Here is a 21617-nt window from a genome sequence, read left to right as displayed (position 1 = left end):
ACTATGCGTGACAATAGCTCACGAACGATAAACGAACGATTACCGCAGACTAAATCAGAGATGCGAATGACAGACGATTTTTCAATTCGTCGGGAAATTTTAAACATGTTCAAAAATCCCGTGCGAATTTGAATAATCGCAACTGTTAGTTCAGAACGTGTACGAACCCAAACACGAAGGGTAAATATGACTTACTATCAATTACCATTGAAAACGATTTTTCCAAAAATGCCTTTCGCCAGCCATCGCAAGTCATATTTCAGGCAATTCACTCAGGTGTGAGGGGGCCTTTAACTTTGGATTTGAATTTCTCTGTAGATACAGTTCCCTTATAGTAACTGATTTCACAATTTTGGTCCCATAACGGAGAAAGCACGATTACCCCATCCATGTTTTACTCTGGGTGTTTGGAGTATACCAAAAAGTTGTTTTCTGTATCCAACTTATGAATTTTATTATATATATATATATATATATATATATATATATATATATATATATTATATATAATGCCAGGTAAATATTTTAGACAAGTTCTACTGTATCTGGTGGAGTGCAAACAGCCTGTTCTCTGATCAGACGATAACACAGCTGTGGGCCTGACACTCCGTTCTAGTTCTTGACTGACTCACATTATTCTTGGAGTGAAGTTAACTCTGCCAAGTAATACTGTAATCATGGCGCTGATGAAGAATGCTGCCCTTATGGGTGTGACAGCCATCTTGGTGGTGTTCCTGCCAAGATTCTTTCAGACTCCACCACCTGTCATCACAGAGGGTTATGTAGCTCCTGGATTCGAAGACGTCCTGGAGGCTTTCAGGTGAGTCGTTGTTAAAAGTGTATTTATCTGGTTTCCTGTTTAAAGGGGATGGCTAGTAACTGATGATCAGTAGGAATCAGTGGGAATGCTGGGGGATGATCGTTCCAATCCTTGTGGGATTCATTTAAAAGCGCATTATGTATACTGTTATGTGAAAATTATTTGCGTCAGAATGGTCTCACATTCAAGTAATGTGCAGTTTAGTGTTTCAAGGTTAGCATGCCTGTACAGTGACGGGGCATTAAACTGCACATTGCTTGAATATGAGACTGTTCTGAAGCATAATTATTATTTTCACACAACAATAGATATGTACTCTTAAATGAATCCCACAGGAATTGGAAAAATCATCGCCCAGCATTCCCACTGATTTCCACCGATCAGTTACTTCCCATCCCCTTTTAAATGAGCATCAGGTTCAATGAGATCATTATGTGTTTTTAAAACTCATCTAAACTGTCAACATAAACCAAAGGCAGATTATTTCATTCCACTGTGAAACAATGAAGCAAAATCTGCAAAAGGTACTGAAAACTGACATCTCTAAAAAAAAATAAATAAAAAAGTTGAGTTCCGTTCAAATTAATATTGGAGGTTACTGTCATGAAGAGTGCTGTACAGATTGTAAGCATAAAAAGAAATATTAAAAAAGACTAAATTTGGAATTATCTGCCTACTTCTTGAAAACACCAGCATATTGAGAACAATCTCGATCTGGATCTATGAATATTTCAAGTCAGATTTTGTTGACACCTTCCAAGGGCCAAAAGAGGATGTGAAGTGATCTGATACCGTGTCAGGAACAAAAATGGACTGTATCAACTCTTTTCATCCCGATCCTATAAAAGTACTCTCAAATAAAGATAATAATATGCCTCTTAGCATTAGACTTCCGCAGGTATACACCCAAGAGAAAGGAGAAAGGATCAGTTAGAAGAAATAGTTAAAAGCTCAAGGGAGCGAACACTGAAACGTAGGTATGTGAGTGAATGAGGAACAGAAAGTCGTCGATCATATTCTGTAAAGTTGATCTTTAATTCAAATATTAATCTGGAATGAATCAAATCTTTGACACAGAGCAAACTTTGAGAGTGGCCGAGATCCCCGTAAAGGAGGATCGGCATTTGCTGCCTATCATCGGGGGAAGAAAGTCGTCGACATTTGGGGTGGATTCGCAGATTATGAGAGCAAGCAGAAATGGCGAAAAGACACTATCTCCATTTTCTTCTCATCAACGAAAGGTTAATTTCATATTCGTTTGTCTTTTTTACATTTTTAATGTATACGTCATTTTCAGGTATGATGATTATATTAAACCTGTCTTCAAATTTGCAACAGAAATGGGAAGAATCTTTGTCCAAATACCCCAGCGAAATTAATTTTATCAACACAATGACAGACGTGCAACAACACGAATGATCAGATGCTTGCATTCTTACTTCTGTAGCAAGGTACATGTATTACAGCAGGACATTTAAATAGAGTAGAGAAAAGTACTCCCCCGGACCCCTCTTTGTGTGAGGTATTTTCATTATACGCAATCATGTTGAACCACACACGTACTCTGATTCAGAGAGTAGTATCGTTCTCAGAGTCACACATAGTCCATGGGCCAAGACCCGAAAAATGGGTTGTTGGTACCATCTGAGGTGGCACAACTTTTTTGGTGTCATTTTGTTTGTCGGGCATAGATATGCTTATCAAGCTATGATAGCATTTCCAAATGAGTAGCTTAGTCATAATAAATGAATTTTTAACCAATTTGGTCTCGTATTTATATTCCTATACTTCTGAATCGAAACTAAACCGCTATACAAAGAAGAGCACTGCCTTCTGTATGTCCACAGGTGCGCTTAGTCTTTATTCAAGGCAGCGAAGGGAATATCCAAAGGGTTATGATGTCCACAGCTGTCACGCGGTGCGCTTAGTTCTTTATCTAGACCAATGTACCGTTATCATATCTAAAGTTCCTCGTAAAAGGGATTATCTATACTGTTTTTATACTACCCTATCAACAAATACATCAGTTTTAAACAAAAATCACTCTGTTCATTTACAATATCATTCATTATAATGTATCGTAGTGTACCGGTACATTGTTTTTGCATTATCTTATATTGTTGGAGGGAAATAAAGCGACATTGGCGTGGTATCAGCATTTTCACCGTAGCGTTTTCACCGGAAAATGATAAATGATTGAAAAATACGGTAAAATTTACTAGGAATTGCTTTTGTTGTTGTTGTTTTTAGATAAAAGGATATACACTGTATCATACGCTTTGGATATTCCCTTCGCCGTCTAGAATAAAGACTAAGCGCTGTGGACATCATTACCTTTTGATATTCCCTTCGCTGCCTTGAATAAAGACTAAGCGCACCGCGTTTACAACAGAACACCTGTGAACATACCACAGAGCTGCATTTTACAGCTCTATGGAACATACAGAAGACAGTGCTCTTCTTTGTATGGCGGTTAGTTTCGATTCAGAAGTATAGGGATATAACAACGAGACCAAAGTGGTTAAAAATTCATTTACTATGACTAAGCTACTCATTTGGAAATGCTATCATAGCTTGATAAGCATATCTATGCCCGACAAACAAAATGACACCAAAAAGGTTTTGCCACCTCAGATGGTACCAATATCTGGCCTGGCCCATGGACTAACAGGCAAAGTCTGGAGATGGAATGAGGGGTGGGGGGGGGGGGGGTCGCCCCGACGTCTCTTGCTGCGGATGGAGTGATTTGGCAACATACCAATTTCTTGTTATTCTGGCAAAATTTCACAACTTTAAGGTAAACTTATTGTTACGCAAAGCTATTGATTTCAATTCAATTCAATTCGATTTTATTTTCAGTTTCTGGAAATTTGTTTTGTTTGCATGCATACCCGGTTACATCAATGATTATAAGTATACAAAGCACACATATAACATAAATACATAGACATGATAGACATACAAGAGACATACAGCAATACAATATCGCTATCATTGTCAAAAAACCAACATAAAATACAATTAGATTTTTCATGAACATTGATAATTCTCAGGGAGGGGTCTAGGGCAATTACCCCCTGGGCAATTACCCCGGACCCTTCCCCTGGCCCTAATCCTAATCCTAATCCTGAACCTAATCCTAACCCTAACCCAAACTCCTAACCCTAAACCTAACCCTAACCCTAATATTTACTCTAACCTTACCACTAACCAGTATTTAGCCGGAGGGTAATTGCCCTCTGGGGGTAATTGCCCGGATACGCCCAGGGAGTATTAGGCCTATAAGTTAGTTCTCTCCGGCCTTTTATCTCAGCTTTGCCAGGGGTGGAGGTGCGGTTACAGCTCGTTATTCCGAAGGGTCGTTATTCCGAAGGCTCTTTAGTCCGAAGATTCGTTATTCCGAAGGTTCGTTATTCAGAATTTCATTTTTGGATTAACGAATCTCCGGAATAGCGAACCTTCGAAATAACCCCACAAATGTTCGGATTAACGAACCCTTTTTCATTTTCGGATTAACGAACCTCTAGGTATCGGGGATTTGTGTGTTTCGGATTAACGAACCTTCGGAATAACGAACCTATCAAAATAGCAAACCTTCAGAATAACGAACAGCACCCGGAGGTGCGGCCCCATACTCCTATCTAAAACGATACCTCTGGTCTGTTATTTGCTGTTTGTGTGTGTGTGTGTGTGTGTGTGTGTGTTTTGTTGTGTGTGAGTTTTGTTGTTGTTGTTTTTTAAGGTAAACGTGCAGTTCTCAGCTTGCCTTCATGTACTCACTGTATGTGTCCTCTATAAAAAATCAAGGAGATTATTACTACAAGCCTTATTTCCCGTATTGAAATTATCATTCTTTTTTCCCCCGATGTAGGGGTTGCGTCAGTGTGCATCGCCATGCTTGTAGATCGAGGTTTGCTGGACTACAACAAACCAGTCGCCCTCTATTGGCCGGAATTCGCACAGAAGGGCAAAGAGAAGGTTACCGTCAAAGACATGATGGAGCATAAGGTTATTTAACTCTTTTATAAGGAAACTTGAACGGCCTGGTTACAAGTAATCAATGGTAAAAAAGACTTTAAATAAATCTGAAAGGGAAATTCGAACGCATTTATAAGTTAGTCTGATAAGTAAGAGTAAAATTCACTTGAAACAACTGGGACTGATTGATAAAAATATGATGGTAAGGTGAAATTATGTATAAACGAGTTTATTAAATTTGTTTTTGAAACACATTCACAAACAATTAAAAGAATGTGCAATTGAGAATGACACTAAATTTTGCAACGTAGATAGTAATTATAAACGTGCTATTACATCTTAGTGATGGAATCCATTCTTACGCGAATCGCTTTCACATAATGGCATGTATGCTGTGATTGACACGTGATTGCAAGAAGTTTTACTTACTCTTTTAAGGCGGGACTTGCCGTATCCGCACCACCTGGTTTGAGCCTCGAGTTGCTACAAGATGTTGCCAAGGCAGGTAAACTCATGGCAAAAACAGAGCCACAATGGGAGTATGATGGCCACACCCATGGTTACCATGGTTTCACATTTGGACCACTAGCCAATGAGCTTTTGCGGCGAGTTGACCCTCAACATCGAACTCTGGGACAGTTTTTCAAGGAGGAAATAGCAGAGCCTTTCGGTAATGTCAATTGATAGCTCCTTTAGTTAGTCAAATTGATTCCTTATTCAGAAAAGGGACGAAATGGTATACCTTCATTCCGAAGGTTCGTTGATTTGAAAATGAAAGAAGGTTCGTTTTTCCGAAGGTCCGTTTTCCGAGACACAATCTCAATAGGCATACTTAAATGGTCATTAATCCGAAAATAAAAATCATAAAAAGTTCGTTAATCCGAAAATCAAATAAGGTACGCTATCGTTATTCCGAAGGTTTGTGAATCTGAATTAATGAAATAAGGGTCGTAATTCCCAATTAAGTATTTTTTTTACCAGAAAATGAAATAGGTTCGCTGTTCTGAAGGTTTGTTAATCCGAAAACGAAAAGAAGGTGCCTCCTTACGAACCTTCGTACTAACCATGCTAACGAACCTATTTCATTTGTTTAACAAAAGACATTGGAATGCACCTTACCCTCGAGTCAGAATAACTTGCATGTTCCCTCACCATAGCTGCATTCAGACTAAGGCAGTTTTGGTCGGAGTAACTTCGGAGGAAGGGTTGGAGGAAGCTTGGTCGGAGTAACTTCGGAGGATAGGTCGGAGTAGTGCCCGTCTGAACAAGGTCGTGGCAACTTCCTCCGATAGTAGGAACTTACCACGACCTCTTCCTCCGAACGAGATACTAGCGAGTATCTCGCTACCACGACTAGCCGGTCGGAGTAAATTGCCCGTGCGGACAAGCCCTCGGAGCATCTATGAACTTACATGCCGTACTATAGGTAAAACTTCCTGGGTCAAATCGCAATGTTGACATTTTGCGACTACACGTGCGCGTGTAGTGTAATATTCTAACCTAGTTGATCGCGACGAAGAAGCTAGCGCTCATGCAGAAATTTCCGTTAACAAGAATGGAGAGGACAATGCAACTGGTAAAAAACAATCGCATGGTCGACGAGCGCGGCGCTACCACTTCCGGAAGTTACACCGACCCTCGCACATATTATTGGTCGGAGTTTCTTCGCACGACAGTCGTGTGGACACACGGGTCGTGGTAAGATATGCATTAATTTGAATTTTAATTGCCGTGCCATAAATTTTTACTCCGACTAGAAATACGTGTGAACATGGCTCATGCCTTTTGTTAGTCACATTAATATCACATGAGCGCTAGCTTCTTCGTCGCGATCGACGAGGTTAGAATTGCACTACACGCGCACGTGTAGTCGCAAAATGTCAACATTGCGATTTGACCCAGGAAGTTTTACCTAGGTCGTACGGCATGTAAGTTCATAGATACTCCGAGGGCTTGTCCGGACGGGCAATTTACTCCGACCGGCTAGTCGTGGTAGCGAGATACTCCTGAGAAAACTCAGGAGTATCTCGTTCGGAGAAAGTTGCCACGACCTTGTTCAGACGGGCACTACTCCGACCTATCCTCCGAAGTTACTCCGACCAAGCTTCCTCCGACCCTTCCTCCGAAGTTACTCCGACCAAAACTGCCTCCGTCTGAACACAGCTAGAAACATGCAAGTCATGATGAGTCGAGGGGAAGGTGCCTAATTCCAACGTCTTTTGTTAAACATTTCAGTACTTTAGCAATGATTGACAGATGAGGTCATCTGAGGAATAGTGGTTTCGGAGGACTTTTTGTGGCGTTCCCAAGTAAGTTGAAGGAAAATACACATGTAGAAGAAAAACTCATTAAAGATATACCATGGTGTGTTTCTAGATATTCATTTCACCGCAGAAGTGATGTTGAGGATATCATAAATCAATACAAATCAGCATGCATTTAGATTTCAGGAGCCCTTTAAGGAGAGGGAGAGAGGGGGAGGAATTTTTTTTTAACGCTACCTGGGTGTACTATAACGGCAAATCTGTTTCCCAGTAAGAACGAAATTCTACAGTAACTCATAATATCATATTTATATCTCCTTGATGAAAATAGTCTTTCGTGATTTCCCGCGGCTATTAGCGCCAAATTCACCAATGTGCAGTATACAATTGTTCCAATTGATAATTTTATGTCTTTGTTCAAACGCATGTTCAAACGCATGATACTAGATGCATGCACCTTACTGATTGTTTCTTATTATGCATGCAGCATAGGCAACATGCATCACTAAAATTTTGTTGTACCCGATCGTCCAAGATGCATGAGTCATTTTCAATTTTCAAGAGAAGCTTGAAATTTTCAAATGTTTACGGTCCCAAGATGTTTATTTACATAATAACAAGTCACAAACCTGTTCCAACAACTATCTGTTGGGGTATTCGGAAATTAAGAATTAGTGAGACTGTATTGATAACTATATTTTTTTCTGATATTTCTCGCATTCATACTATCGTGAATTTAGTTTTGAGAATCGCTACAGTATCTTATGCCAGTTTTTGTTTCTCGCGAATTTTGATGTATATATTTCTCGAACAATTACAGTCATATTCGTCGACTTTTAGTATTCATTAATTCTGAACTATTTCCTCGTATTATTCCAATTTACAAATTTCTACAAACTTCTACTGAACAAAATAACAAGTTTTGTCCTAAATTATCATAGAAAGATATTTATCAGAGACTTGCAATATTTCCTGCACTTCACAAAGATAGTCTGCTATAACTGTCCGAATCCAGTAAAGCTAAACATTTTGTATCTTTCCCTCTCGCACGCGAGATGCACACACACAATAGGCAACCTTCCACTCATTCACTTGCACTCACCCACAGTACGACGCGCGTCTGTGTTCAATGGCCTCCATTTCTTCCGTCGTGTTCTCCTTTGAATAATGAATAACGAACCTGCACACGAAGCTGTGGACCAATATTTAACAGATCATCATAGTGAATACTTCACAATTGACGAATTCAATTCCGAATTTTGCCCCCAAACTGGAAATGATAGTCGATCTGTTCACAGTTTTTCCATAGATAAATACTTCAGCCTCATTCATATCAATTCACGAAGCTTGAATAAGAACTTTGAATCAATCGAAACGCTCTTAAACTCTCTTCACCATTTTGCCTTTTCCGTAATAGGAATTTCTGAAACTTGGTTGCATTATGTCTCCCCAAATATGTTTAGTATTCAAAATTATGATATGATTCGTGCAGATAGAAGGACTGGAAGAGGAGGTGGAGTAGCCTTGTATATACATAATCAACTTCGTTACAAACTCCGACCTGACTTATCCATAAATGGTGTTGAAAGCTTATTCGTCGAAATTATAAATGATAAAACTAAAAATATTATTATAGGTATTATTTATAGACCACCAAATAACGAAATAGATTTATTTCTAGACAGCATTGAAATTTTTTCAAATACAATTATTCATGAAAATAAAAGTTTGTTTTTAATGGGGGATTACAATATTGATTTACTAAGTACGACAAACCATAATTCTTCTAGATTTCATAACACATTATCATTAAGTAGTCTTTATCCTCACATTAATAAGCCTACGAGAATCTGTAACACCACGTCAACTGAGACTTTAATCGACAACATTTTCTCTAATATTATTGATAAAATTATACTAATGGCATACTTTATTCAGATATATCTGATCATCTTCCCATATTTACCATTCACGAGCAGATTGGAAACGTTCAACCAAAACAAAAATGCTATAGAACGCGAAGAAAAGAATCTCACGAAAATATTAATTCATTAATATCTGATTTATCACGCGAACAATGGCAAGATGTGACTTCGGTCAATGACGCGAATCTATCTTACGAAATGTTTTTGCATAAATTTCTTTATTATTATAATAATCGTATTCCCTTAGTTAATAAGAACAATCGCGCAAAAATAAAACAACCATGGATTACCAAAGGGTTAATGCGTTCTATACTCACCCGTAATCGCTTATATAAAATGTCCTTACGTAAACCAACACCACAGAACAAAGCAAAATACAGAACATATCGAAATACATTAACCACATTAATCCGGGCATCTCGAAAGCGATATTATTCAGACATATTAGAATCAAATAAGGACAGTAAAACCAAACTGTGGCGAATTATTAATGACCTTATTAAGAATAAAAAGAAAGAACTCCCGACCGTTATTTCCGAAAATGACCAAGATGTTAACGACCCTGAAATCATTGCAAATTGTTTTAATAAGTTCTTTACCAACATAGGCCCCAATCTCGCCTCAACAATACTTCCAAACGCTGGAAATTTTACAGATTACCTTCCTGAAAGTAATAATAATTCTTTATTTTTTACTCCCACGAATGAAAATGAAATACTGAATATTGTTCGATCTTTTAAGTCGAGTAGATCATGTGGCCACGATGGATTAAGTATGCACTTACTAAAACAAATAATATATTTTTTAGTAACCCCCATAGTACATATCTGTAACTTATCATTATCTACTGGGATCTTCCCAAATTCTTTAAAGATTGCGAAAGTAATCCCTATTCACAAAAAAGATGATGCGTCCCAAATAAAGAATTATCGTCCAATTTCATTATTGCCCGTCATTTCCAAAATCCTTGAAAAGATTGCACATGAACGTTTGTATAAGTTTCTAGTTGATAACCACATTTTAAATCCTAACCAATTTGGTTTTCGAAAAGGTTTTTCTACAGATTTTGCAATCATTCAAACTTGTGACAAAATTATCGATTCTATTGCGAACAAACAGCACGTGATAGGAGTTTTTATGGACCTGAGCAAGGCCTTTGATACAATAGACCATGGAATTTTATTAAAAAAGCTACATAATTATGGCATAAGAGGAATAGTTCTTTCCTGGTTCCGAGATTATTTATCCCAACGTCAGCAATACGTAGCATTTCATTCAAGTACCTCGTTTAAGTCATATATTACTTGCGGTGTACCACAGGGATCCATTTTAGGACCTCTACTTTTTCTTATATATATTAACGATATTATAAATTCCTCAACCCTTCTCACCTATGTATTATTCGCGGACGATACCAGTGTCTTCTACTCTCACAACTGTTTAAACACACTAGTGGATATACTTAATTCTGAGCTTGCAAAAATTTCTACATGGTTTAAATGCAATAAATTATCACTAAATATAGATAAAACGTGTTTCATAAACTTCAATACTTCACATTTGCAACCGATAATGCCTAATAACATTATTATTGATGGTATGCCCATTATTGGAAAAAAATCAACCAAGTTCTTAGGGGTAACCCTTGACTCCAATTTAAATTGGAATAACCACATTGATAATATAACCACATTAATATCTAAAGTCATTGGAATACTTCGGGGATTAAAATATTTTGTAACGGAAAAAGTACTCACTATGTTATACAATGCATTAATCTTACCGTATATTAATTATTGTAATGTTGTCTGGGGAAACTGTAATAAAACCAAAGTAAATGTTATTTTTCTTTTACAGAAAAAGGCAATAAGAATATGTACTAACTCACATTATTTAGAACATACTGATCCATTATTCCTTAGACTAAAAGTTCTTAAAGTTGACGATATACACAAATTTCAAACAGCAATATTTATGTTTAAATACACGCAAAATCTACTCCCACTCTTCCACAACGCATTTTCCCTTAACAGGGATGTCCATGCTTACCCCACGCGCCATCGTAATGATTTCCATTTGAATAACCCTAAACTCCTATTAGCTCAAAAATCAATTCGGCATAACGGGCCTGATATTTGGAATTCACTCCCTCTCCACATAAAACAGTGCACATCTCTTTATTCTTTTAAGGCAAATACAAAGAAATATTTCTTGGCACAATATCATACGGTACAGTAATCATTAAACATGTACCTCTTATACTCAACAACAAGGCAATATTTTGGTCCACCCCCTTTTCCCTTTCTTTTACTTTGCTGCTTGACCCTTCGCCCATAGTATAACATATTCAATCATTTTCTTAGAAGTGCTGACCATCAACACTTTCGCGCTTCATCACCTGCACACGCACTCACAGGCACCACTCCTGTTTACCAAGTAATTGTATAAAACTGGATTTACACGCATTTTAACATGGCCCATCCGTATTAGTGTTCAAGTACTACAATAAAAAATGGTAATTTAACTCTGGCTGTCCGTCTGTTCAAGCACGGCTTATAACGGCGGCCCTCTGCATTATATGTATATATTATATATTGTACTGTGAATCAAGTCATTATTGGCCATATAAACATTTTGTATGTTATTTAACGTTTCATTTGTCTTTATATACAAAATATGACTTACTATGTAATATGTCAATAATTTTCAGAATTGTATTTGTGTAATTGAACCTGCCTTTGTTATTTTTGTATTCTGAAAGAAAATATGAAATGCAGAAAATAAAATCTTTTCAAACAAACAAACTTCAAACAATACACGGGCGTAAAGGTGATCGCGTTTCATATTATCTATTATATAATCAAGTCCTCAGGACTCATTCACTGTTCAAACTTTAATATCTGTTTTTGTAATCATTGACATTTTAAAGTACAATTTCTATATGCCTTCACAAGCATACATGCATCCTCTCTCATGAACACATGCACATTTTCCTTTTCATTTTTTTGTGCTAATAGTGTTTAAATCTATTTCCTCTCAGGCGTAGATTTCCACATCGGTCTTCCATTGGAAAGCAACCACCGTGTCGCCCGCCTTCTCGTGAACCGTCGCCCGGCATTGCTGCGAATCCTAAAGAGTATACAGACTTCGGATGGAAGACAAGTTCTAAAGCACATGATAGCCACCAACGCCTTTGGAGAAATGATGGACAATTTGAATGAAATGGCAGATGTATGTATACAGGCACATTCAGCCCCCCCCCCCACACACACACACACACATACACACAATGTTGCAAAGGTCGAGGATGTGAAGTTTGTATTCAAGCGCTCTTTGGCCCGCTCTTAGCCACGCATTCTACTTTTTTTTTCTTTTTCTTTTTTTTTTGGGGGGGGGGGGTTCTGTTCAGGAAACTTAAAGGGGATTTCTAGTTACTGATCAGTGGGAATCAGCGGAAATGCTGGGGGATGATTGGGGATGGGGGATCCTTGTGGGATTCATTTAAGAGTGCATTATAAATCTATTGTTGTGTGAAAATTATTTGCTTCAGAATGGTCTCATATTCAAGTAATGTGCATTTTAAGCATGTCTGTACAGTGACGGGGCATTAAACTGCACATTACTTGACTAAGAGACTGTTCCGAAGCAAATAATTTTCACACATCAATAGATCTCTATGTATAATGTACTCTTAAATGAATCCTACAAAAATTGGAACAGGCATCCCCCAGCATTCCCACTGATTCCCACTGATCAGTTACTAGCCATCCCCCTTAATGTGAGATCGTACTACAATATTGTTACAGATCTGGTCATCATTATTATGTCGCAATACACTGAAGCCTGCGAGTGGATCGCCCTGTACCAGCCAACTCCATCACACACCAATCTCTATTTTTTTTTTCGCCTTAAGTGTTTTTGCCCCTCCATCATTCTCTCTATTCAGGTATATACCTGTGCTATCTTATTCCTTGAATTATTCAAGAACTGTTTCGTACAAACACGGCAATATCTAGACATTCATTATTTTCTCATTTTTTTGTCAGATTTTTGATGAAACAGGTAATGTTCTATTGACATTCATTTTTTGTTTTGTTTATTGTTGGTGGGGGACTATTATTAGTTGAGATGTCTATCCTTTGTTGAGTCTAATCCTCATTTTGCTCGGCATGTTTATTAAAACGTCTTGTTGTGGGCAGTGTCCTGCTGTAATGATTTTTTCATAATTAGTTTGTTGTTATACAGGGTGTATCAAAAAAAAGTTACACTTAAAAAAATGTCTAAATTACATTTAAAAATATTAGAAGATTTTTTTCATATTTACGGATGATATTTATCGATCTCATCTATCAAATGCAATCAACAAAACAAATTTTTGTTCACGCTTGGCTGAACACTGACGCTCTTTGTCCAAGGTGTAAAAAATGACTTGCGCCAAATTGAAAGAAGATGGAAAATTCAGCCAGCAGTCCAAATAATGCTCCCATTAAAAAAAAATGCTCTTTTGCTGGTGGTAGAAACAACAAGGGAAGAGAGCAGTGGCCAGTTTGGATGAACAAAATACCAAAAACCTAAAAACAAAGTCACGGGGGGGGGGGAGGGAGGTTATTCCCTATGCCTATGTCGATCTACAACTTTAAACATGCAACAATTGTGACTGACTGATTAATTGATTGATTGATTGATTAAATGATTGATTGATTGATTGATTGATTGATTGATTGATTGATTGGATTGGATTTGATCGATTGATTGATTGGATTGATTGTATTGATTGAATGATTGAAAGGTGATATTTCCTATGTCGATCTGTCACTTTAAACATGCATACAATAATGATTGTGACAGATTGATTGATTGATTGATTGATTGATTGATTCTTGGATTGATTGATTGATGTATTGATCAATTGATTGGACTGATTGATTGATTGGATTGATGGTATTGATTGAATGACCTGAGGATGCATTAATTTTGTACTTTCCTTCTTGACTGAGGGACTGGCATGTGGGTTCGATATGTCTGTGCATGATTTTGATAATCAACCTTCTATTACACAATGGAATCATTTAAAACGTGACAGAAAATCGCCAGAAAATTCCTAAACTATCATAACATAATTAAAATTGTGAGCAAAAGAGCAATTTGTTTGAATGAGAAAACTTCTTTGGACTGCTGGCTGAATTTTCCATCTTCTTTCAATTTGGCGCAAGTCATTTTTCACACTCTGGACAAAGAGCGTCAGTGTTCCACCAAGCGTGAACAAAAATTTGTTTGGTTGATTGCACTTGAAAGATGAGTCTATTGGGCATCCATGAATATGAAAAAAACTCTCCGAAACATTTTGAGATGTATTCATGAAAAGATTTTCAAAATTTTAACTTTTTTATACGCCATGTATAGGTTTCCCCCGCCTAATTTCATCAGATTTGCATTCGAATTAATGAAAAGGCATTCAAATTCAAGCGATTTGGGTCACTGCTCTACTCTTACGGTCCATTTTAATTCTTTGAGTATTCTATTTCATTTCTTGTCATTCCCTTTATATTTCATGTCATTCAATTCAGGGGGAAATTCATTCAATTCAACGACTCAAAGTTGGCGTTCAATTTCGCGCCAGCTGGATAGACATTTAAATTCGCGCCAAATACCACTTTCAATTTCATTTATAGGAACACAGCTTTGCATTTTGAAAGTTCAAATTCAGTCAACATACACAGTTTCTACGGACCTTTTTTCACTGTCATACAATCGGATGATACAATTTCATTTTCATTTCAAAGTCTCATTTAATTATCTTAATTGTTTTGGATGTATTTCTTTCCTGGCTACCTTTCTATAATTTTCAAGTCATCGCTAACAGTATATGTAACATTTAGGAACTGGCCATATCCTAGAATATTTTAGGGGTCCTATGTACATCCAAATCCAAATTGATTCATTTTCATTTCATTCCTTAGTTTCCCGTGTCCATATTATCGATCATAAGTCGCCGCAATGGGCTCCGCTGTAAATGGTATAGACCCATTTACCAAAAGATAATATCACCAGTTTCTGGTTGTCATGCTAGAGTCACACACGGCCGGATTTCCTACCGAGACCATAAGGAATTAAAACCGTATCGACCCGGTTCGAGCCGTAGAGACCCGAATTGACCCGCATCGTAACCCGTGTCAATTCCTGATGGATTCCGGGGGCTACGATACGGCGCGGCGGTGAAAAAAAAAAAATTGGTCATGTTCAAAATTTTCTCACGGATTTTAATTCCGTATTGATATCCAAATTGACCCTGTTCGAACAGCGCATTGACTCGCATCGAACCGCTGTAACGCGCAGCGTAAAACCGTATGGACCCTTGCCGTATACCGCATTGCCTTCATGCAACAGATGATGACAAGGTTTACATCTGGGTAGGTACGGGTCGTAGAGGGTTGACACGAGTCGATACTGGGGTCGAAAAGGATGAAAAGGATTTAAAGCGGATTTTTATATGGTTCGTTACGGGTCAATATGGGTCTCTACGGCTCGAACCTGGTCCATACGGTTTTAATTCCTCTTGGACCCGATTCGAAATCCGGCCTTGTGTGACTGTAGCATAAATAATTACCCTCCATTCCGGGACTAATCCGGCTCATTTTCAACCGAATCAAATCGTTTTGTGACCCGGCTGTGTGTGACTCTAGCATGAAGGTCGTGCTTCATCCACCATTATTGTGTACGTATTGAGATGTTCACGCATACTCTGTATTGTAGCAGCTGCTAAATAATATTACTCTATGAATAACGTGTAAATGCATTCTTATGAAAGTGAGGTTACACGAGTTATTTAGTATGAGTCAAAATCACATTTGAAGGTATATCAAATTTGCATACTTTTAAACTGCTGAGTAACTACAAAGAATAAAAGCAACAACGAAAAAGACTGCCCATTCTTTGTAGTTGTTTGCCTTGTCGTGACTTTAAATTCCGTAAGCCTCTCCACGGAGGTGCTGATTCGAATTTGAATGCATTGACTTACATTTTTTTTTTTGAATGCCCTTTTTACACCCTTGTGTGAGAAACTCATGAAATCGCATGCTAATGAAATTAAATTGAATGAACTAGTTACCTTTTTGAATGTCGATCTCGGTGATCATTCAAATTCACTCCAACTTGAATGACCGCATCGTTAAATCGAATGCGAATCTGATGAAATTGGGCAGGAAAACCAACTATTGTACGTCTTTCAAAATTTTCCTTTGTTGTTGATTTATTAATTTATAATAATGATCATCACTGATACCACTTAGTTTTCGACAAGGGAATAATCTCAGCGTCAACATCACAAACACTGAGAAAGTCATTTGCATGGACTATAAACTTTACAGGGGTAGGCATGCCACGATGTATGCATTCACACACGCTCTCTGTACACCATTGCATTATAAGCGTTACTGAGGCGTTCTTGTCCCCAATTGTCTGTGGTCACGCAATTTATTTGGATGTGTATACTGCATCCAAACTGTATTACGCTGTGAAAATGGGAACACACCCGATATAAGCATGTACATATACATATGCATTTATATACATATACAATGTACGTATATTTTTTTTGTGTGTGTGTGAGTATGCATGACTGTCAAAGAAATGCTCATGAAAAACACTTTATCTATCAGCACTTATGCGAAAATTAAAACTAAACTAAACTAAACTACAACTGAGCAATAACCTGATACAATAATTGCATTACAAAATACTGTTTCAAGTACATCTAAAATGTACATATACCTGGTACACGGAAACACATACAATAATCACCCCTTAGATTGTTTTTATCATTACGTCTTCCTATTCACCTTAGATAGTTACCCACTTCACTTCATTAAGGTCAAAATGATACGTATATATCGAGGCAAATTGCCTGAAGGCAGGACCCCCCAAAAAAGCCAATAACGGCATTTAAAACTTTTGCGTCTTTTCGACAGTTCGGAGTCTTCAACGATCCCGCTTACAGAGCCATCGAATTGCCTTCAGCAAACGGTATTGGGTCTGCGGCTGGTCTTGCAAAGGTTCGTATGAGAAAAAAAAACATGGCGGCAATGTCGAAAACGTTGTGCTATCTGCACTTAATATGCTTAAGTTATCAGTATGAATAGCTTGTGACTATTTCCATGGTGTAAAAGTGGCAAAAATGAAGTAATTAGTTTACAACATGAGAGATTATCCTCAATAATTTTTACCGAAGGATTGGCGAACATTTTATAATAAAATTAATCAAAAAAAAAGAATAAGTGTGTGAATATAAAGACCAATAATTTTCGGTTCCATTTATCCTTCTGATGTATTATGGAGCAATTCACTGATAAATGGTTGAATGTAGTTGTATCAAACTTTATTTGTCATATCCTTTATTATTTTGTAAGATTTTCATTGAATGATTAATGTATGTAATAATGAATGTGTTTATTTATCTGTTTTTCTTTTGATCACATTATATCATATTGCAATACGCAATTGAGTATATGGAATCTATATGGTGTGTAAATTCACAATTATCATTACCACTTTATTATCATTATCATCATAATCATTATTAGTTATTCAACTATGGGCTTAAATACTATTTTCATAAAGCAATGGCGTAATTCAGAGGATAATCGTTAATCGTTAATGTGTCCAAAGTAATGATAACTTGCACCTCCAAGTGACTAAACACACCATCAAGAAAAGTAAAATGATAATGATGTTTAATCGTTGTCTCAGTTTAATCCCATCTTTTGTTGTGTTCTCCATTTTCTACCTAATATTTCGTATTTTAAAGGGGTGGTACAGTTTCGGTTGATATGGGGATTGATGTTGCAAACGATTTTGATGATTTTTTTTTTATTACAAATCTCGTATGAAATATGAAAGAGAACATTATACTTAAATGAATCCAAAGTTTATTTGATTTTTAAAAAATGGTTTTGAAATGGATGAGATATCCAAAACAAAGTTATCCTTATCAAAGGTGAGACCCAGCTTCTATTCGGATTGCATCGTTTTACTACATATATATATAAAATATATATATATATTTGATATCTCATCCATATAACCCCATTTTTATATGTATGCTTTTCAATATTTCATATAGTGGTTTTTAAGTATGTCACAAAATGTAAAAGTTGAACTGTCAACTAATGAACATTTTACTATCTTGCTATTTTACTATTTTGCACTTACAAATTACTTAAACAAGCTGGAAATTTGATCCAGTAGTTTTAATGTATATATATTTGTTGTTTATCCAGCGTTTTTCGTTTATTTAAAATATTTTGTAGCCTTATCCTTAATTATGTATTATGATGAAATCTATGTATTCAATTTCTGTAAAACATTTATCTGTTTCTGTTAGAAATGGAAAAATGAATGAATGAATGAGAGAACGAATATATCAAATATATATGTCCATTTCCGGTTTATAATGTGATGTTCTTCTGTTTTCAGCTCTATGGAATAATTTCATCAGGTGGCATAGACCCAGTTACTAACAGAACTCTGCTGTCGAAGGAGAGAGTCGACGATTTTCTGAATTTCGAGCCTCCTTCTGTCGACAGGACTCTTGGTCTTCCTCTCTCCAACAGTCGCGGGATGATGAAAATTGATAAGTTTGTGGTATGTTACCAATCAGGCTTTAAAAGATGACTCATGTTATACGTATGAAGACAAACCTGTCTACAGCGGCCACCCAAGGGTCAAGAGGGAAAAGACCGTTATAGACAGGTGGCCGCTGTGGCCAGGGTCGTTGGATTTTCTCTCTGAGGAATTGTTTATCTTAGTGGTCGTATACGGCAGGTTACTGCTATAGATAGGTGACCGCTACAGATAGGTGGCCGCTAGGGCTGGTTTGACTGTAACTGGTTTCGTATTTGAACACAATGGCACTACAACAGTTTTTATAGTGTGATTTCATTTTCAAGTCAAGTCCTAAACGTAACATCTCGTTCCACACAATACCGGATCATATTTTCTCCGCTTTTCCGCATCTTGCTTGGATAATGTTTGTGTTATACAGCCTTATTCTTTTTTGATAACCCTCTCATTAATAATTCTGTCCTAATTGATTAGCGTACATGATACCCTCGCTATTGTTATTTGATGAGTCAAAGTAATGATATAAACATCACGATAGCTATTTCGAAGGTGAACATTCCTTTGCTATAAAAGGTAATTAAAAGTTACCCCATATAAATTTCACATTTCTTTTTACATAACTGAACTTATGCCCGTGATTCTAATGTCTATATTCGAAGGATCGAGTTATGATTTAATATGTGAACTGGAGACATTCTCCTTCTTTTTGTAGGACGGAGTGACAATGTTTGGACACCCAGGAGCTGGCGGACAACACGGCTGTGCAGACCCGGGGCATCAGGTTGGATTCGCCTACGTCAGTAGCACCATGATTCAAAATCTTGTCGGTGAAGATCCTCGGACTAATCAACTTGTGCAGAGTCTTTATAAATGTGTCCAAAAGCTTGAAAATCATTAATCATTATTTTTTTAAGGGTTTTTTACTATTAGTAAACATTTTTTTTCTCTCTCTCTCTCTTTTTTTTTTTTGAAAATCGGTGAAGGCGTTTGTACCAATTCCCTTCATCACATATATCGAAAATATCATAATTCACAAGTAATACCCAACCAACACTAGATTGACATGAATCTTTAGGCATACAAGAATTTGTAAGAAGTATAATATTTGTGAAAATTACCAAGGCATCCATATATTGGAGGGCGAGTTACGATAAATGATGAAAGAAAACAGTAAAAATAAATCATTGAATAAGTTTGAGACAACAACAACAATGGAATTGCTTCGTCATTAAAGCTAAATGGTTTAAAGGACAAGTTCAACTTGATATTTCACACTTGTTGAACTTGATGTATTGAGTGTGTGCAGCAATATGATGTAAAACACATCAGTGAAAGGTCGAGGAGAAATTTGAAGTTCCGTTCAAAATTTTTGAAGTTGTAGTGCCATAATCGCTGGATAAGAAGACTATTCTATACAGCTTGTGATTTCACACGGGTACAACTGTACAGCAAAGATTTCTAGCTTTCCTTAAACTTTCACTCCTGTTTAGTAAACTGATATTACTGAATTCACTCAATCTACAATAAATTAAGATGAAATTTTCCTTTAAATGACTATAGAATGCCAAAAAAAAAAGAAAGTGAATGTATTAAGTATAGTAGTAAAAATACATAAGATATTGGTAAATAGGGAAAGCTTATGATAATATACGTCTAGAGAAACTCTATTTTTCTGCAGAAATCGCTAACTTTAAGAAACCACTTAAAGAAAGGAGGACGGAAATTGGCGTGGTTGAGTTATTTCTTGAAACATTTTGATAATGGTAGCTTGGTGATGCTATCTGAAAATTTCGATATTCAAAGAATCATGGATGGTGTTTTGGAGGGATATGCCACTTCCATAAATTATATTAATGCATTATTGGAGAACTGTAATAATACTGTAGAAAAGGGAAACTGTAACTTCGAAGGTAAGAATAAAACATCGATTAAAAAAAAAGTAGATATTGGTCGGGCTTCGCTTTGTTTGCCCGTGTTAAATGATATGTTAATTCCTTAAAGGCATACGATCGTCATCCCTTATGGTACGTAAACTCCGAACGACCGAAGTTTGTGCATGCAATTGCGCAATGCCAGACTCGGTGCTATATCCATAAACGTGTGGGACAATGCTGCCACTGAGACACGTGTGTGTGTGTGTGTGTGTGTGCGTGTGTGAGTACGCATCATACACAAACATTGTCACCGCAAATTGCGGTGAATGGAGGAGAGAGGCCAGAAGACGCATGGCTCTTTTGGCCTCTCTTCATGCGCATGCGCACTGAGAGTGTGCGTCCATTCGGAAGCTCTCGTGGCTCGCTCGGACAGCCATTTTGGGTTAGGAAATTTGTAGCACAGAGCTCTTGTAGTCTAGCGTGTTGTTCGCTGACCCATTGAGTCAGCGCTATTCTCATTCGGTGTCACTACATTACCCATTTGATACAGAATGGGGGAGGCAGCGTGTTGCGTTCGTCTCCGTGCCGCACAAACCACTCGCCACGATTAAGTGCCTTTAAGAGTGTAGCTACAACAGTAACTGTTGTATTCCTTTATCTATTATCGGAGAGGGTTGGTATACAACCGTATCTACCGTCTCGGAGATTGATTAATGTGCATACTAAATCCTTCACCATGTTCACCCATTTTACACGCTTTATATGATGAGTGATAATATTAGACGCCATTCGCAATAACGTGACAGTAACGTGACACCGCATCAATAACGTGCTTTTCGCTTTCCTTTACTCTGTTGCAATTGGCGGAAGGGGGCATTCGACATAACACGCTTCTAACAATATGACGCCACGCTTTTTTTTAAGACTGGGATTGTGTCCAATGGCAATGTGTATGTTTTGATTATATATATATAACACGGTTGCAATATATTGTTATGGCTTAATTTTGTTATTGTTCTCTCAGTATCAACACTTGAGAAAGGGCGGCGAGACGCCCGAAAATTTGTGTCAAGAAATAAACCGTTGGTGAATACAGCATGAACTTTGTTGCAGCTTTGTTACTTATATATATATATAT

At 37.2% G+C, this 21617-nt stretch overlaps 1 protein-coding gene across 1 annotated transcript; it reads left to right on the top strand.

Moving 5' to 3' along the window:
* Positions 1-660: 660 nt before the first annotated feature.
* Positions 661-19503, top strand: LOC139742847 (beta-lactamase domain-containing protein 2-like). Its single transcript, XM_071653363.1, has 8 exons — positions 661-820; positions 1898-2061; positions 4692-4828; positions 5237-5468; positions 12028-12218; positions 16955-17038; positions 18459-18626; positions 19318-19503. The coding sequence occupies exons 1-8, from the start codon at positions 678-680 to the stop codon at positions 19501-19503; spliced, it is 1305 nt and encodes a 434-aa protein (XP_071509464.1). The 5' UTR covers positions 661-677.
* Positions 19504-21617: the final 2114 nt, after the last annotated feature.

Source organism: Diadema antillarum, unplaced genomic scaffold, assembly GCF_040938485.1.
Source record: "Diadema antillarum isolate AM-2024a unplaced genomic scaffold, OU_Dant_1.0 seq00001027_RagTag, whole genome shotgun sequence".
In the NCBI taxonomy this organism is placed as follows: domain Eukaryota; kingdom Metazoa; phylum Echinodermata; class Echinoidea; order Diadematoida; family Diadematidae; genus Diadema; species Diadema antillarum.
Note: the sequence above shows the minus strand (reverse complement) of the source record. Positions and strands in the feature narration are given on the sequence as shown.